The following is an 18,750-nucleotide window of genomic DNA, read 5'->3' on the forward strand; positions in this document are numbered from 1 at the left end:
TGGAAAACAGCATACAATCTTTCTTACCCAGAATGAGACTTGAAACAGAAAATCATTTATCATCAGCCTGTGCCTTTAGCACCAATGGAGCAATTTAATGCCTAAATTAAATACTTGGAAAAAATTAGAGATACTAACCATCTTCTAAGTTACTGTTTAGAACAGTAACTTAAATGAATGTTTGCATTGGTGTGTCAGCAAGTGTCAGGGAGCTGGAGGAGACAGCTGGAATGCTGTAGAAGCTTGCCTTCAGTGGGATACAGTTTCCTATCTACTTGTCATGTTAACAATGATACCTTGTGCTTGGAGACACTGCCTAGTTAATTTCTATATATTAAAGCTTTAAATAAAGATTTGTATTCTAAAATCCAATGAAAACATTGAGGCTCATTGTACTAAAATATACTTTATTAATACAAAATATCTTCTGTCATCAATAAACATATAGGTAGGATCTATACAGATATATGTATATTCTTTTACATTAATGTACATATTTATATATTTCTCAGCTCTAATTCTCCTATGACATTTGTGTTATGCTGTAACATGTACAAATTTTTACAATATAACATTAAATGAAGCTCCCCAAATTTTATTATAATAGTTAAACATATCAACTAGTTGTTTTCCCTTGTCTACAGACTTCAGCATCTTTTCCTAATTGAGAAGTTGTCAATTTGTGAGCTTCTCCTCATTCCTCTGAAAGATGTCAGCCACATCTTCTCACTTCTGTCTTCTGTCAAAACCTTCTACCCAGTTATAGAAAGGCTTAAAGTCAGTGAGGATGCAGCATTCAGCTCAGGAACAGGCACCTGACAAACTCTCTTTATCTCTGCCACTAATCCTACTACACTTATTATTTCCATCCCTCAAGTCAGCATAGGGACCTTCCTTGCTTCCTCTAGGTGGACACTGCAAAAATAAAGATCCAGATGATCCCTTTCACACAGGCTGCCTTGTCTCAGACTCTTCAGGTTTGTACAATAAACTCTGGTGCCTGCTACAAATTTCATCCTCCCATGATACTATAGTTGGAGTTTCTTAACAGACTAAATTCAAGGCTCCAAGTGCTAAAAGCCCAGAGCATCAATGATGGACATCATCACCCCACTCTGAAGGCCTGAAGTAATTTAGTATTTTCTCAAAAAATCCAGGTGTGCCAGTTTTGAATTGGAATTCTTTTGCATTCTGCCAGGGCTGCAATTCCTCATCTCTCCTGCTGCAGTCTGTAAGTTTACTCTGTCTCTTACATGGGCCACTGAAGCTGCTCTAGCTGGGCATCTTCTCAGCTACTTGAAAGTTTGTGCTGGCAGCAGATTCTTTCTCTTTTCTCCACTACTGCTGGAAATAATGCCTGGCCTGCCATGAGGTAACAGCCAGAGCCAGACCTGGAGCTTATGAAAGCCCTGTATTCACCTATCTGCAATATATATTTTCTCCGTATCTTATATACTACTGTATGAAAATGACATTCTGCTTCCATACTCCTAGAGTTTTGTTATCTACCACCACAAGAGAGCCAATATCTCCTTACCATCATCCTTACCCCCCAGCCTCCTCGTATCATTTCTTCAAGAATTAACTCCTTAAGAGTGTGGTCTAGTAACTTAAAAATAACCATTCTGCTACTTATTGGGAGAAAAAAAAAAACATGCCTGAGTCTAGCTTTATGTATCCTGGATATAAATTTTCCTGGATAAATATATAAATATCCTGGATATAAATCCTGGATATAAATGACATACCATGGCATTTAGCAAAAGTAATTTAAATGAGGAATTAGAAAAATTATTACATTTTCTAAAGCAATGCAAATGAGTAACAGGTTTATTTAAACTGCAGATATCAATTAAACTAGAAAGAAATAATTTAACACCTATAATAGATTCAGTGAAAATCAGCTGATAACAAAAGAGCTACTGGCTATTGACAGAACTTTGTAAGCTATCTGTTCTTTGGGAAGGCAATAAACTGCTTAGTAATTACTAGAATATGTGACTTTGCCGGGTGGTCTCCAGGGAGGACTCATTTCATTCCCATGGACAGCCTGCAACTTCTTTTGGTTCTTCTCAAGCTGTTCTCTCCTCATTTTGTTTTCCTGAAATAAAAAGATGTGTGAAAAAAAGCCCAAACCAAAACCAACCCACTGCCTCTCAACAACAATTATACTAACAGAAAAGTTACATTATTGTTAAGCCTTTCTTGTGTAAAATGAAAAGAAAACATGCATTGTAGATTTGCCTTTTGGAGCTCAGCACATCCCTTTTGCAGGCTCAGTCACGGACTTTGCACAATGCAACCAATGAAAGAGGCTGCACATTGGGTGTCACTTACAATTAGGGTGTCTGTCTCAAGGATGGGCTGGGTTTGTGCACTGTCTAAACAAAAAGCCCAACAGAAAGCCTACTAGACTAGGTATTGGTCTTGTATGTAATTAGTCTCATATTAATTACTTCTTGTCTTTAGGAGGATACCTAAATCACAACGCAAAATATGTGGTTCTCATATAATGAGAACACTGATGCATCATTGTAACTTTCTGTACTTATTAAATCACACTTGCCATGTATTAGAACAAACTGGTAATTAAACAATTTAATTTTAAACAAAGATCTATCTAATTCATGTTATAAGCACTGCAAGGTTCCAATTCTATTTTCTGTTGTTTCAAACAGCAATGGGGCAATTAGGATGATGAGGATTGCAAGATACTTGCTACACTCTTTTAGTGTCTCATTAACTAATGATTTTCAAGAGACCTGTCATTCAAAAATTAAGTTGCAATTATTTATAATCATTTTTGAATTTCTAATCAGTTCTATTCTACATAAGCATTCCTCTTTGCAAAGATGACTGCCATTTCACCCTCAAGAGAACCAGCATCTAAAGGTGCATCTGCATTAGCAGTTTAGTACACTGGCAAGCTTTCTATGGGTGCAAGTTTTCCTTGCAGGTTTTTGGTGCATATGAGTGCAGACTTCTTACTGACTTAAAAGTAGTTTCTTTCTTGGTGGAACCAAGGTTGGCCATATAGACCACAGCACAATTTACAGTGCCCCTGTGATGGGTGGATAAGAGGTCCTTGAGCAACTGCCTTCTTACACATGAACAGTACATTCATTCCCAAGACCAAAACCTGGCAAACACATCCCTGGTAGTAAAGACGCGATGTGGATATGCCCACTTAAAACCATCATCAGCTGTGCCACATCCAACCCTGGTTCTTTCATTGTTGGCAGCCCATCAGCCAGCATTTTTAAGCATCCATAGTTTTGTGGTTTTTCACATGTATGAACTGCACTGCAGTGGAAGTACTGCTTCTTGAGGACAGCTATAAGATAACTGGTACTCTCATATAACCCATGACCCTCTTCCTCTGATGGATGCCATATATCCACAAACTCCCAAAATGCTGGCAGTGTTTGTCTGTTACTCCTATGTGAGCAGGGCAACAGTGAGGTAACTGTGGCTGAGGGAGTAGACTGAAAAAGGGGTGTGGAAGCATTACTGTAAGAAAGTGAGCTTGAGTAAAGTTTTCTCCTGTTTTACACATATATGTGTCCAAAAATTGTAGAATGCAAAGCAACACACTGAAATATCAGCCCTATCAATATGATTTTAATCTGTGCCCTTCAGCTCTTTGTCAACATAAACCTGAAGATCCAATTCAGTTAGGAACATCTGGTCTGGCTAAACAAACACACAATAATTTCATGTCGTTACTAGTAAGGCTGATTAAAAGCAAGGCAAGGTTTGCATGGAAAAGGAATGCCCTTTGCTAAAATAGGCAATACAAAAGTTCATCACAGTCTAATAAAAAATACTCTTTCTCTGTAAAAACTATATTTTTCTGATCACATGGAGCAATTGAGACAAACTAGGCTTGCAGCATTGTGACATTCTGACTCTTCTCATCCCTCATTTTTGCCTTCTTTCTCCCTCTACAGAGATTTCATCAGATGAACACAACTAGTGGCTTTGGGTCTTTAGAACAAATTCAAGATATTCTAAAATTGTTCAAGGGAACTGTTTAGTACCCTAAGAGAAAATTAGTCTTCATTATAAGTGATATTTTTCAAAAAAAAGATATGGGAAGCAGTACAGATGAGCTTGGGAAGAACATGCTCTAAAGGAATACATATATAATAGATGCTCATGTATCTCTAATCACAGAATTATACTGTACAAAGATATGTATACCATCAGGACAGGTAAGTGAAAACTCATTAAAAGTAACACTTATTGCAGCAGTATTGCAAGCATTAGAGAAACTGCGTGCTACAAAGAAATGTGCATATTTTATGTTTACTGAGCACGCTCTACTGAATAGATGTTACACAACAGACTCATGTATGAAAAACCACAACCAAAAATAAAGCATAAACCCACCCAGGAAAGGTACAAAAGTTGCTTTGGTTTTTTTAACTGTGCTTCAGTTTTGAATGTTCGGATTTGAGATCCAGTTTTCATTAATGAATCCAAGTGGCAAGGAAAGAGTCTTAAGTTAATCTAAGTGTTTTTAAAAGATTAAATTCAAAGTGAAGATCTACTGGCCTCCTCTCTCTGTTTTCAACACACACAAAGTTTTTATGTTCTTGTAACTACAGTGCAAATTCTCACAAGACATAACTGATATAAATATAGAATAATAAACAAGATGTTATTTGCACTATTTGAAGTAGAGTAACAGAAACAATGAAAGGTTAAATCAGAACTGTAGCTTGTCTTGCACTAGATCAAGTCAACTGTATGGCTTGATTTCTGTGGAAGTTTCCTACTCAATAGCCTAGTAAGATGAATATATTTTTCACTTATAAAATTCTGGGAAGAGCACATTCTTTAGCAGTATGACTGCCACATAGAAATTGAATTTTAGACATTACAGAAGACTGACAACATTTGAGAGGAGTAACAATAGCAGTCTTATTTCTAACCTATTGCAATGACAGGCCATGAAAATTGCAAATTAGAAAGAATTTTCAGAGATCATATGAAATTAATGAATACGTGAAATTAACAACCCACTTCAGCTATTTCTAACCCTGAAAAGCAAGAAATCCATGGGACTTAGCCAGTATATCCTTTCTTGATGTTTTTAAACAGCTTTAGAATGCCAAAAATAGATATTGCAAATGCTCGAATTCAAGGTAAAATGTCAAACTTCTTCTAAGACTTTCAACATTACTGTGCTGGTCTTTGATAACTATTTGAGAGCAGACTTACTTCTCAGAAGCTCATGGTAGTTTGATGTTTTTACAGAAAATGGACAACATTAACTTATCTAGAGATGATACTCACTTCTATCCACAGTAAACAAGTATCAAGATTAGTATTTCAGAAATAATGGAAACTAAAGTGATGGGTCATTATCAACTTTCTACGTGATTCTTGTCCACATTCCACTCCTCAGAACAGGTGCATGTCAATGACAAGTGTCAGACACTGGCATTATGCAGTAAGTAAAAAATGATCATTTATCAAGATAGATTGGCTTGAAGAGCTCTTGGTGAGTAGCAAGAAGCAAATGATAGGAAGAAACAAAATAATCAGAAGCTTGAATTTCCAGCTTCTAAAGCATCTCATCTCAAGATTATCCTATTTATGCCAGTATTTCACAAGTGTTAATACCCTTTTCCAGGGCATTTATTTCCAGGCTTAAAAAGTAATCTTCTCTATGCTCTTATGCTATCAAACATTCACACAATGACCTCTAAAAGCAGAAGTAACAGAATTGCCATTAACATAAAAGCAGAATGTTTCTCCTATTTTAGCAGAACTACAATGAGATTTCTATGTCTGTTTTATCCACGCATTATGGTCAACACCTGCTTCAGGAAAGCTGAGGATGAATGTACACATTTCTTTCTGCTGAATGTTAATGAAAACATATTCAAATACTTCCCACTATATCACTACTATTTTTATTGCCATTTAAAAATAATTTTAGTTGAAAGAATACTTTTTTAAAGGCTTCCAAATTCTGCCCTCAGATCTGATGCATATCCACCTGCAGGCAGATGTCACCTGAGTTCCCTTGGTAATGCAATGACAACTTTACAGTGTTTCTCTTGGGCAGTTCACTATTGGTCTGTATTTTTTCTGCAAGTGTACAAAGTGAGGCAATATTCTGGCCTAAAATTATGACAGAGCCATTTTCCAATGTGCTTTCTCAAATAAAGATGTGTAAGTTGCAAAAAGACAGCACAAATTCTGAAAGTAAAAAATATGAAGACTGTGCACGAGACACATCAGTCAACACTTGCACACTGACACTGAAAATGGGATCATTTTAGAGGCACCTCTGCCAACCAGTTCAGTACTTATCCCATCCTATGCTTGCTTATTTCACATGTATATCTAGTTAGATCTGGTCATTCCTCCAACTACTAAAATTTTCATTAATAATCCCATTGAAGTGATCGCCTCAGGAATTCACACACAATTTGAATGGGAGAGCCTGTGCTAGGCAGCAACCTTCACTCCTAAAAAAAAGGGATTTTTTTTTTTACCTTCATACAGAATCCAGGGCAGGAAGGAAGTCAAATGTACAATGAGAAGTAATATTCTTGCTTTGGTACAACTAAGTTGATTAGGATAGTCTCAGTGAGCAGATCATAGCAGGCCAGTGGATTAGCTACTGCTCAAAGCATAGTACTCCCTACCTTGGCAATCAGGAGTATTGTTCAAGCAAGAAATCAACTAAGATCAGACATTAATCATTTGCTAAACTGAGCTGAAAATCTCCTGACAATGGGGACCAGAAAAAAACCTTATCAGTGATTACAGAAATGAGAGGTATTTCAACAGGGCACCAGGTCAAACATCTTAAAAGATATAAACCTAAGATTAAAAAAGTTTGGAAACAGAGAGAAGGGAAAAATGTGCAGGCTTTTGCTGTTTTGTGCAACTGTGTATTTCTGAGTTAGCCAAGTAAAGAATCTGCATCTGTGACCAATTAAGTAAATTGTCCTCTCTAAACCTGTCCCACACCTGTACAGCTGCCTGACTCAGTTTTCATCTAACTGCCTCTCCCTCCTAAAAAAAAAAAAAAAAAAGAAAAAAACATTAAGCTAATGACACTAAAGAAGAATTCTTGTAAGGACCATAATCCAGCTTGGTTGCAAGATCTTATTCTTAAAAACGGCAACAGAGACCATATGTACAAGGCATGCCAGAAATCACATGTAAGAACAGAATAAACACTTTCTTACTAAAAAAAACTCGACAGTCAGTATGAAGGAAGACTGTCACAGGGTGGGGAATTAAAACAGGTTCTTCTTTAACTGACAAGTCACACATCTTTAAGAAAACAACATGCTAAGAATATTAGTGATCTCTCTTCGAGTTTGTCCTTCTGCAGCAAGGAAAAGTAACCTGCCTTATTGTTGGTACTAGAGCACTGGATTAATTTACTGCTTTAAAACAGGGACACTGCTGTGAGAAAAATATAATTGCTAGCATCAGAGTTCCACCCTTTCTCATAAGTGGAAATCATCATGAACTCCATTAAAAGTCCTTTTATCAATTGTGAGGTCCCCAAGTCTCCATTTTCAATGCTTCCTTGAATGTACATGCACTGACTGTTGCAGCTGGCAATGTTTTTTGGCTTTGCAGGTTTTATTCTCTGGCTAACTGGCCCTTCAGAGACGGTTGCTCCTGACATGAAATGGCAAAAAATGAAGCCTTATGGAAACTGAAAACTCTGTGTAGGTAGGGAGAATGTATTTTCCATGTATGCCAGCTATCAAGTGCACTGTACTTTAGCAACATTTTGCTCACACATTCAAGGGGGACAAGCAACGTAATGTTGCCATCGTCTGGCCTCTCTCGTAACAGCACAACACCCCACGAGTATTACAATACTCAAGTGCTCACACTACACCAAATGTTTTGGCTTTGACAAGAGGCAAAAAAAAACCCCAAACCCAACCAAACATACCAGCCATCTTTCATATTCCTCCATAGCCTTTTCACTTTTTTCTTCCTTCTTTGCCTGTTGCATTTCTTGCTTTTTTTTCTCCAGGAACTTTTCTACTTTTTTCTTTTTGATATATTCTTTCTTCTTTTCATTCCTGTGTAGTGAGAGGGAAGAGCAAGAGATCATAATGTACAGACCAAAAGCTGCATCTGTGACCAATTAAATAAATTGAGCCAAAATATGTATTATACACTTTAAATAAAAGATTGAGAATATGTATTTAAAATCTTCCACGTCCATTTTTATACATCACCAAGGTATAAATGAATCTACTACTCTACCTATTATGGCATCACCTTTTCTGTACTTTGTTCTCCCTTTTTTAGAATAATAAAAAAAACCACTCTGAACTTCTGTACATAAAAGTAAGTTGTGCATTTTTTGTGAAAATTCTTGGCTTATAAAAGTAATAAAGAATATCTCCAGCAGATACATCTCATTTCCTTCTTCCTACATCTGCATTCCCATACTGTAGTCCATGAAACTTTGAAGATTTACCTTCCTTCCTATGGCTTAGTAATGAAGCATGAAAATAACCATGTAAGACACAATCCTACTACACAGTGAATTTTATCATTTGCAGTATCTCTGCCTGGGCTTAGTTCATATCCTCTTGGGGAGGAAAGTAACTAAATTAATAAACCGAAGGGAGCTGCACAGCTGGTTTGCACTGTTAGACTTTGTCTCCAGTGGGAATGAAGACTCTGATCCCAAGCAATACATTGTCTTCCAATTACAAGCACATCAAGCATTCACAGAAGACCTATTACATTTATAAGCAAGGATTTTGGAAGCTATGATATAGCAAACACAGTGGAGAAGTACCATTTTTCAACTGCTGATACACTGACTCTCCTCTTCTCTGCAACTAGGTCCTCTTCTATCTTCTTCCTCATTCTTTCAGACTGTTTTTCCTTCCTGTTTTGCTCTCTTAAATATTCCACTTTTCTTTCTTTCCATTTTTTGAATGCCTAAAGACAACCATAGATCCATAAAAAATCTTACCTCTCATCTTTCTGTCAATACTCCACTAGTCTAATCTGCATTATTATTTTTTGTAATTTCTACACATTCTAATTTTAGAATATTTGCTTGCAGAATTGCTCAGAAGTGGGTATCACTGTATCTAAAAAGAATCTTATTTTTCCAGTAGGTAATAGTTAATTGCTAATGTATTTGTATGAGGTTTATTTTATGCTCAGTTAATAGACTCCAAATATAGAAACCTGTTTGTCTGCAAGTGTAAACATTACACATTTCTTACATAACAAAACCTAATACAGCTTCTTTCAAAAACTAAGCATGTCTAGGTCTTTAGATTCTAGTTCATTCCATCTCATTCTAGATGGAAATGTCTAGATTTTGAGATTCTAGTTCATTTTCATCTCATTCTGGATTAATCCAAATTATTTTTACCAGCTCCTGAACCACATTCAAATATACACTTAGGTACATATTCCACATCACCGCTTGTGCTGCTTCTGTTTTTTCCTTATTCTGTTCTGCTGGTTTCTTTTCCTCAAGTTCCTCATGCTTTTTTCTTTCACTCAACTTTCTTGCTTCTTTCTCTTTCTTTTTTTTCCAGGCTTCATAACAGGCAATTGCTTCTTCTCTTTTAAGTGCTTCTTTCTAGATTGGAAATAAAAGTCTACATTTAAATCAATTTCAGTATGAAATTTTAAGTGAAATAGTAAGCTGTAAACTTATTGCTAAATAGAGCAATAAAGAAACAGACATTGATTTGCTGACAACATTGCAAGTATTACAATTAAATTTTAAGCATATATAGGGTTATTTTCTATGCCCATTTTTAATTTACTTGAATGAGACTTACTGCTCCCACAAAATATGTGAAGGATATGAAATGCATGCTAAGTGCTTAGAAGTGAAACATATTAAATAGTTAAAAGCCAAATCAAAAAACATGCATGATACTATTCAAGCCAGAGCCCTCTCCACATAAGCATCTCTTGAGGCAGGGAGTGAATGCATGTTCTCATGCACAAAACAAAACTTGGCACCTTAAGAGTTAAGCATCCCAAGGTCTTTGTAAACTAACTCAAAAATTAATCTGGGAAGCACATTTCTAACACATCTTATGTAAATGTGTAGGGAAGCATTGTACAGACACTGCTTACCACAACCCTAATGAGCAGGACATGCCATTTATTATTTCACATCACCTTCTGCTATTTGGAGAAAACCAGATACCTCACAACAGCAGAGGGATGCATTCAGGCAGGAAGAACACTTGAAAGAGTCATAGTTTGTCAACCTCTTTTTAAACAACAATGTAAACAAACCTTTTCAGTATTGTTCCTTAGAATTTCAGCTTTTTCTTTTTCACTTCTCTTTAATTCCAGTAGAAGGAGCTTTTTCCTTTCCAACCAGTTCTGTAAGAATCATTAAAATATTTTTAAAGTCCTTTTAAGGTATAAGTAAAGAACAGCACCAATATAATGACCACCAAAATTACTCTCAGTTTTTCCAAGTTAAATATGCATCCCATGTGGAAAACTAAGATGTCAAACGTGATCAAAAAAAATTTAAGGTTCTAAAATCACAGCTACAAAATCTAAAAAAGCTCAAAGATCTTTTAAAAAGCATCTTCCTAGAAATGCCAACAAAAATGTCAGCACTAATCAAAATTAAATAGAAGAATGTAATAAAGGTTCTTATTATTTGGTATATAGGAATATTATTTACATTTGTTGTCTCTCTTGAAAATACATACAATAAAAGAGAATAAAATCCTGCAGGGAGAAGTGAGACTTCAGGCAGCCATAAAAGGTTATGAGCCATCTGCAGAATCAGGCTTAAATTTTCAACAATTAACTGTACATCTGGTATGCAGCTCAAAGATAATAGTGTCCTAAATGAAAACTATTCTACTCTCAAAGACTGTGAATACAATATAAATATGGATTTGAGGGTCTAACATTTGTTTTAGGACCATAACAAGTATTAAAACCACATACCAATATAAATGGTGCCTGTTAATGAGAGTTGTTCTCAAACAGATTAGCAAAAATTTGTTTAAACCCAAAAAATAATTGTTGTGAAACTCTAATTCTACAAGGAATTTACATATAGTATTCTTCTGGAAAGAGTACAAGATTTGTTATCACTTTTCCTGAATGCCATTTGAATAGAACATATCAGGGAAATAACCAAAGAACTGTAAGAAGACACTTACTTAAATTAAGGATGAAGTAGAAATAATGGAAAATATGTGCCTGAAAATAGTCTGAAACATGTGGTTTATAAAGTATAAACCACATAACAACATTATGTCCCTTTCATTGAGCTTTTTGTTCATAATATGAGGAAAAGGCATAGGCAACAGAATAAAAGGATTACTATACCTGTAAGTCAATAAAAGGAATAGTAAAAATTAGTAAATAGTAAAAATTATTGATTTCAAGAAAAAATGAGGTCTTGAGCCCTGTATCAGGACCTTTATGTGCACAATTTTTTGTTGGTTTGGTTTGTTCATTTTTTAAATCTACCTGATAAACAGCTGCCCTTAAATTATCTACTTTGTTGAATTCTGGACTTTTTTTCTGCATGCATTTATCCTCCAACATCTTCAATGATCCCAGATACTGAGATGAAACAGGTGAAGTTGATGGAACAGCTTTCCCCTTTCTCTTTAAATGCACAGAAGCTGTAGACCTAGGAAAATACCAGGACACAAACATATTAATGACCTTTCCTTTTACTGTAGCACATACAGTAGTACGAGCTGGGTATGAGTAGTGTTCCTCATTTCAGTGCATACCAGAAGTTACTGTGACTTTTATATGCACTTGGCTGGAGACTGGGGAAAGGAAAAGGAGAAAGAATTTACTTCTTGTGAATTTACAAATTACTTACACTTTCATCTAAGAAACAGCTTAGAGCCTGTAAAGACTCCAGTGACACACTCATCACAGACACTGGCAAAAGATCTGGGAGTCTGATCGGCCATAAACCTGAGCAAGGGTCAAAACAACATGCCACATGCACTCAACTGTTTTCCACAGATGGTCAGAGGTTGTCAGCAGCAAAGATAATGCTGACAGAAAATGAGAGGGGAGCAGCATTGTCGGGGCACTTACAGGCATCTTAAATGGCTCAGAACAACGTTTGGCATTCTCCTCTTACCTGTCAGATAAAGAAGCCTTTGGGTTTTTTAGAACTCTCTCCTTTGTTTCACTTAGTTTCTAAAAAACACAGAGGGAAAGTAAAGTTATACAGTCTCTTAAGCAACAGATCAGGATGAAACAGGTTTTTACAAGATAACAAGGCCACTGAAATTGGACTCAGCCCTTATGAGTCTCTTCCAAGTCAAGATATTCCATGGTCACATGATGTTATAAAAACAGGCAAGAAAGACACCCTAATAAAGAGAGGGTATAGTACAGAGAAAGGAAGTAAGGAGAGAAAAAACCCCAAAAAACAAAACAAACAAAGCCCCCAAACCAACCAACCAACCAACCAACCAACCAACCAACCAACCAACCAACCAACCAACCATTCAGAATGCCTGTATCACTTTGGAATGGCAGCTAGGAATGTTCATTTGTATTATGTAAAAATACAGTCAATAGTTTAGAAATAATAAAAAGTAAAAAGAACACAGCTGGTTTATTCTATAAACACTCTTTTAAGTCTTTTGAATACTTAGCTTTAATAATTACATGTAGCTATATATTTTCTTTTAAGGATAAAGAGTAGAGTCCTCTGCATCCTATCCATTATTCAGGTCACACATGGATTCCATCCTCTGCCAACACACATTGCTCACTGCTATTCAGCTATCCTCACAACAGACATCTGACATTTTCACTTTGAAAAGGGTACTTTCTTAAGGCTGGAAAACACATTTCAATACCTTTATCTGACTTGAATAATTTGTGGAAAAGGTATTCCTTACATCTTTCATAAAGCTATACAGAATTTACAAGAGCCTCGTCTCTAGAAACCAGATCTAAATTGTCAGCTTTATACACTTAATATACCAACAGCAACATTACTAAACACTCCATTGTGCTTCCAGGACATTGTTCCAAACAATGGTAAACTGTGGATGAGCAATACCTTGACAGAGTTCTTGTTTTTTGCCTCCCCATGCTCAGATTGATCATTCACTGACACCTCCTGCATAGCATCAGCTATTTTTTGCTCTTCTGTTATTTTCATCATTCCATCTGAACTGTCAACAGAAGGGGATTTCATACCATTGTCCTCCAGTTTCAAGTCGCTGGTGTTGACAGTCTTCTGATCTTTCTCTAAAGGGAGAAAAAAGATTGAGAGGACACATTAAAAAGAACTTCATTGTTTTTGAGTATTGTTTTTTTCTGCACAAAATGTAGTTGTAGAAAAACCATCCATCTATGAAAGTTGTTACTAAATTTTATATAGTATAATGTATTTTCTGTATGCCTCCTTCTGAAAACTATATATGAATAAGGGCAGTATTCACTTGTATTTTCATGTAAGACTGGAGTAGCAACTGAAGCTTGAATGTTAGAGAATGTAGGAGCAAGACAAGGGGAAAACTTTCCATCTGCCTTACATGGCTCTAGTGCAGAAACTAAAAGCAAGAGTCAATGCAGCCACAGCAAGAGCTCTTCTGACATCTAGCAGACTTCTAATGAAGTATGCCAGCTAACACTCTGAGTAACAAATCATGCTTTCATTGTGTAGTGTTCTTCAGGGGTGTGGGACACATGAAGGAATAACTGAAAAATTCCACAGTGGGGATTTAAAGAAAACATCACCTCAATCTGTATAAATGCTTAAATGGTGAAGCCGTTATTTACAAAACACATTATTAGTTAGACTTAAAAACCATTTTCATCAGATTTCAACTTCCAGTAATGCAGAGATCTAAATCTGTAAAACAATTCAGACAGAAACCAAAAAATGCCCAAGTAAAATCAATTTAGAAATAGTTTACAAATTTCCGACAGAATTCTTTAGAAAAATTGATTTTTTAGATGACAAATTAACTCCAAATTACCTGAAGAAAGGAACATCAATGCCCATAATGGAAGAAATTTACCCTAAATTGACAGTGATGAAGGTACGTTCAAGGTGACAAGAATTCTGAATTTCCTGAATTTTAACCAATATTGCAGTGTGTCACTGCACTACTTTAATTCACATCAAGAAAAGGAGTAGTTCAACTTCTTTTCTGCCAGTCTAAAACTACACAGGCACACCAGTCAGGAAGGAGAGGCATCTGCACATTCAAATGCCTTTGATGGCACTTTGGTGCCATCATGTGGAAAGGAAAAATTAAGCTGATACCTTTAAATCATGCTCTACTAATTTCAAAGTTGTAATCTTCCATCACAGGCAATGACCAGCCATAAACTTATCTCAACATCAAACAGGACAAAATCTTCTCATATTAAGAATTCCATAAAAAATAGTAAGTCTTTTGACACATATAGATTGATTAGCAGAATTCCAAATTCTGCATTGCATATTAAAAATGAGTTAGCTATTCTTATACTAAAGGATTCAAGTTTGGGGGGGTTTATGCGTTTGACTATACATCCAAACTGTGTCAGTGGGCACTATGTGAATGCAGCTTTCTGTGCCATGCACACACTGAGGGGGCATCTCGGTAGCCCCCTCATGCTTTCCATGCACATGCACCAATGGAGAGCTGGACTTAAGGGACCTAAACAGCTGTTTCTCATCTTCTGAAAGGAAAAGGCAAACAGCAACCTCCTGCTTTTGGCCCACGCTGGTTCAGTTTACCCCCTGACATACAGACTTTATGTATCTTTAGAAGATGATTGTTAACATAGAAAATAACCCAAATTAAAACACTTTAAAATACTGTAAAATGGCTAAGCAGCAACAACATTAAAATATTTTCTTTTCACCTGATGCTGAAGCATTTTGTTTTTTGCCCATCTGAGGCTTTGCTTTTGGTTGGTTTTCCTCTTGATTTCTTTTTTCATGTAGTTTGTTAATAGGCAAGTCATCACTTTCACTATTATCACACAGTACTTCTTCATTATTTTTTCTGTTGTTATCCTCATGTTGACCTTCCAAACATCCTTCTTCGCCATCTTTTCTGTCATTCTGTATGGGCTCACCTTCTAAAACCATTATTTGCTGAAGCTTCTTTTCATGAAAGGATAAATTCACGTCATCAGCAGCTTCATTTTCCAAATCTACTACTTTTTGTAAAGCATCATCATTCAAGAGAGGACTCCCAGCAAGAGATCTCTCAGTGCTTGTAGAACCTGAATTACTTTCAGGACGTTCTTCCCCCATATCTGCAAAGAGCACATTACCAACTTCTTTTTGATACAAGTGGAAAAAAATGCAACACAGAACCTGTATCTTCTATAACTTAACACTATTTTTCATGTTCTTCCCCAATATCTGCAAAGCCACCGAACTACAGACTTATTCTGCTTCCTTTCCTGTCATCTATTTTCATGAACCCAATCCAAAGAAAAATATTCACTCATTTATTATTTTCTGCCATGCAATTTAAAGTCCTTCTGAAAAAATATGTGTCGATGCTAGAGAAAGTGGAAGCAAGTCCTCAACAACAAAGCTGGGCATGTTTATTGGAACCCATCCTCCCTTCCCTTCTCTTCACTTCTGCCACATTTAAAGTCTACTAGAAGATACTCAAAAGGAAGTATCTTCTACAATGCCAAGATTCACGTTTACCAAACTTATTTACCTTCTTCTAGCCTGTTATTGCTAATTGACCTAATTTTGGAGCTTGAATGCTTGAACAAGTTGACAAAAGAATGTCATGATAGTGGAATAATGCATTTACTGCTGGAGAGATTTTTTCCTAATTCTTATCCACAAAGGGAAATCAAAGCATCCCACAAACTGTTAAAAGATGTTTCAGGTGAGAATGAAAAACAGACTGCAGAGGAAGTCCTTTTAAAAATACACGATCATATTTAATATTCCTACTTGCCTTAACATTTAGTGCCATACCAGCAAGAAGAAGAGTCTTTTGGCCAATCTTGTTAGACTAAGCATAAACATTAGCAAACATCAAATGCATCCTGCTCCAAGAAAAACAGACAGATCAAACTTATTTCTGGTTTACATAGTCTGCCAGGGAAGTCTGTCCTGCAGCCCTTATTCACTGATTGTCCAGACTGGGAAAGCAGTAAGAAAAAAACACTGCCTTTTTCTCTGCCCATGCCCACTTTTATTTACAGTACTGTGCACTACTGTCTGATCCAGGTGTCAAGTAAACAAGATGACTATGGAGGACAACTGGGGACCACAATGGTAGGGACCAGTACAGGCTGTGTGTGGTCTCACAGGCTGGCACATCTGCTGATTTCATTGGGAATTCTGCTGGTAACTTGGCAGAGAAGGACAGTGCTTTAGAAGTTGTTAAAATATGAAATCTTGGAACACTAAATTATATAGACACATAAAGATTGTCTAGGATCTAGTAATGAGTTAAGAAAGGAAAAACACAAGGAAAAATATTTAATTTTGTTTTACCATTTAACATGCCATCTTCATCACTTTCAAAGTCGTCTGGATATTCATCTTTTTCCTTGCTTGTTGCATGATCAGAAATTGCCTCCTGTAGCTCATCCTGAAATGGCTTCACAAATAACTTTTACAAAAAAGGGAGATTCACTTGCTCAAGTTCAGCACTAATTCTCCCCTCCCACACATATGTAAGCAAAACTGAGATAAGCATATTTAATTGACAATTATGCTGAAGCATAGTGCATCCATTCTATCTCCATTCCCCTAGCATATCTGAATCAAAAAAAGTCCCCGAATCTCCATGTATTTATTTATATTTCTTCATCATAAGAAACCTATCTTGCAAACCCCTTTTTCATTTTTGGGCACTTATGATGTATCATCATGTGACACTTCTCCTCTTTTGTATGTTTTGATCGGGAAGAACACAAGAGGAGGGTCTATGAGAACAGGTGCCGCACGACAGGAGCCTGAAGCAGGTGGCAGGTCCAAACCAATGGAAGAACTCCACGTATTTTGGACTCTCTGCTGCTGCAGGACATCACGGACACAATACATTTACATGATTCTGAAGGGCACTGGTCTTAATTACAGATTGTAAACCCATGAAGAAATGCACCAGTATCTCGATATTCCGGACCTCCGGCTGCTCCTCCAGCGCGGCTGTCAGGGACGGGGCAGCGGGGCTGCTCCCAGCCTAGGCACGGGCCGCAGCTCCCGGTGTCCTCACCGCGGGCAGCCTGCTTCCCGCTTCCATTTCCAAAGCAACGCGGATTTTTGTGCGGGTGCTGCCTGTACCAGCGAATTAACGTATTCTCAATGGCAGAAACCTGCTCGCAGGCCCCGTTCCCCAGCGCCGGCTTGCCCCTGCCCCTGCTCCTGCCCTGCCCCGGCCCCCGCCGCTCACCTGCAGCCCGCACTCGGCGGTGCCTACCCCCGCCATGGCGGAGGCGTTTCTCTGCCGCCTCTCAGTGCCCGCGGCCGCCGCCGTGTCCTCCGAGAGCCCTGGCAAAGAACCTCGGGAAAAATCCCCGGCGGAGAGCCCCGGGAAGGAGCCCTGGGAAAGAGCCCCAGCAAGAAGCCCCGGGAAAGAGCCGCGGGCCGGGCCGGGCCGGGCCGCTCCCGCTCGGTCGCCCGGCAACGGCCGCGCCGGCGATCGCCTTCATTAGTCGGGAATCGCCTCACGTCGCGGCAGTGCCACTTCCTCAGCCGGGCCACAGCCGCGCTACCAGGATTCATTACCGATATCCGTGCTTTGGCAGGATTTATTGTCGATGTCCCTATCCTGCAAATAACCCCGTTCCCACAAGAAGCGCATCCATACATCCATGACACTCGTACCAGGGCTGACACACGTTCGTCAGCCCCACTCTTGCAGTCAGGTAATTGTACAAAACCTTCCTACTTGGGGTGTGAGCTCTTTCTGTATGAAATATACTCATTTTAGTGCTTTCTGGAATACAGACCTCATAGCCCCTGTGTGTTAGTTTAAATCAGATTTTAGGCATGGAGAAATTACAGTGGCACAGAGTAAATCTCCTGGTGCTTACACCTCCTAACACTCCAATTTTTATTTCCCCAAAGAGTGGTTGTGCGATCCACCAGGCGAGCACCAGCCCCCCAGTGACCAGACACTTTGCCAAGCAGCACGCGTGCCTGCACAGGGACCTAGAGGTGTCCTAGAGGTCACCTGGTGTCCTAGAGGTCACCTGTCCCCTGTGTGGGCCACGATGAAGGACCCGAATCCCAGGGGGCTCCCAATCCGTGCATCAAAGGAAAGCTGTCCACTTCAGGACCATTTACAGGCACAGACATTTCTATTCCTCCGGTTTAAATGCTTCTGATCTTGCCTTTCTAAAATAAGACTAGTGCTCCAGTTGTCTTAGTGATAACAAAGAACTTCTGACATGTTCTCTATACTGGTGTTATATTTATTTATATTAATGTTCCCCAAAATGCATTGCATTTTTGTAAGTTGTGCAGAAGAAAATCTCTCTGACAGAAACAGGGAGAGGATATGTGGGACAGAGCCCAGAGCCTTAGGACTTGTTTTCCTCTTGTTTATTTATGTAGAGTTAGATTTTGAAAGCAATGCAGTTATGCAAAGGCCACAATGCACCTGGGGGGAAAGAGGCCCTGAGTTCTAACAAGTAACCTTGCATTTAAACTAACAATTATTTGCCAGTGATTAATTTATATTTAGGTATCATCTGTAAGCAGCTGTTTTCTTTGTTTGCCTATATTTATTTATGGCCAAATAATGCTTGATCTGCTGTCTG

The 18,750-nt window shown here is 37.9% G+C and overlaps 1 protein-coding gene across 1 annotated transcript; it reads right to left on the reverse strand.

The window, feature by feature from the left end:
* Positions 1-387: 387 nt before the first annotated feature.
* MAP9 (microtubule associated protein 9) lies at positions 388-17,477 on the reverse strand. The gene is made up of 11 exons (XM_036382830.2): positions 17,379-17,477; positions 16,478-16,595; positions 14,866-15,264; positions 13,064-13,254; positions 12,128-12,186; positions 11,491-11,656; positions 10,285-10,374; positions 9,449-9,610; positions 8,807-8,952; positions 7,943-8,075; positions 388-2,101 (listed from the first exon to the last, which is right to left on the reverse strand). Exons 1-11 carry the CDS (start codon positions 17,412-17,414, stop codon positions 1,979-1,981), a joined length of 1,623 nt encoding a protein of 540 aa, XP_036238723.1. The 5' UTR covers positions 17,415-17,477; the 3' UTR covers positions 388-1,978.
* Positions 17,478-18,750: the final 1,273 nt, after the last annotated feature.

Source organism: Molothrus ater, chromosome 4 (assembly GCF_012460135.2).
Source record: "Molothrus ater isolate BHLD 08-10-18 breed brown headed cowbird chromosome 4, BPBGC_Mater_1.1, whole genome shotgun sequence".
NCBI lineage: Eukaryota > Metazoa > Chordata > Aves > Passeriformes > Icteridae > Molothrus > Molothrus ater.

What these genes read in the sequence shown, in the direction of transcription:
- MAP9 (XM_036382830.2), bottom strand. Translation starts at nt 17,414, where the DNA reads ATGGCGGGGGTAGGCACCGCCGAGTGCGGGCTGCAG. An exon ending in TGAAGATGGCATGTTAAATG is followed by an intron (nt 15,265 to 16,477) that starts GTAAAACAAAAT and finishes TGCTCTTTGCAG; the next exon opens with ATATGGGGGAAGAACGTCCT. An exon ending in AAACAGAAGCAGCACAAGCG is followed by an intron (nt 8,953 to 9,448) that starts GTGATGTGGAAT and finishes GGTTGTCTTTAG; the next exon opens with GCATTCAAAAAATGGAAAGA.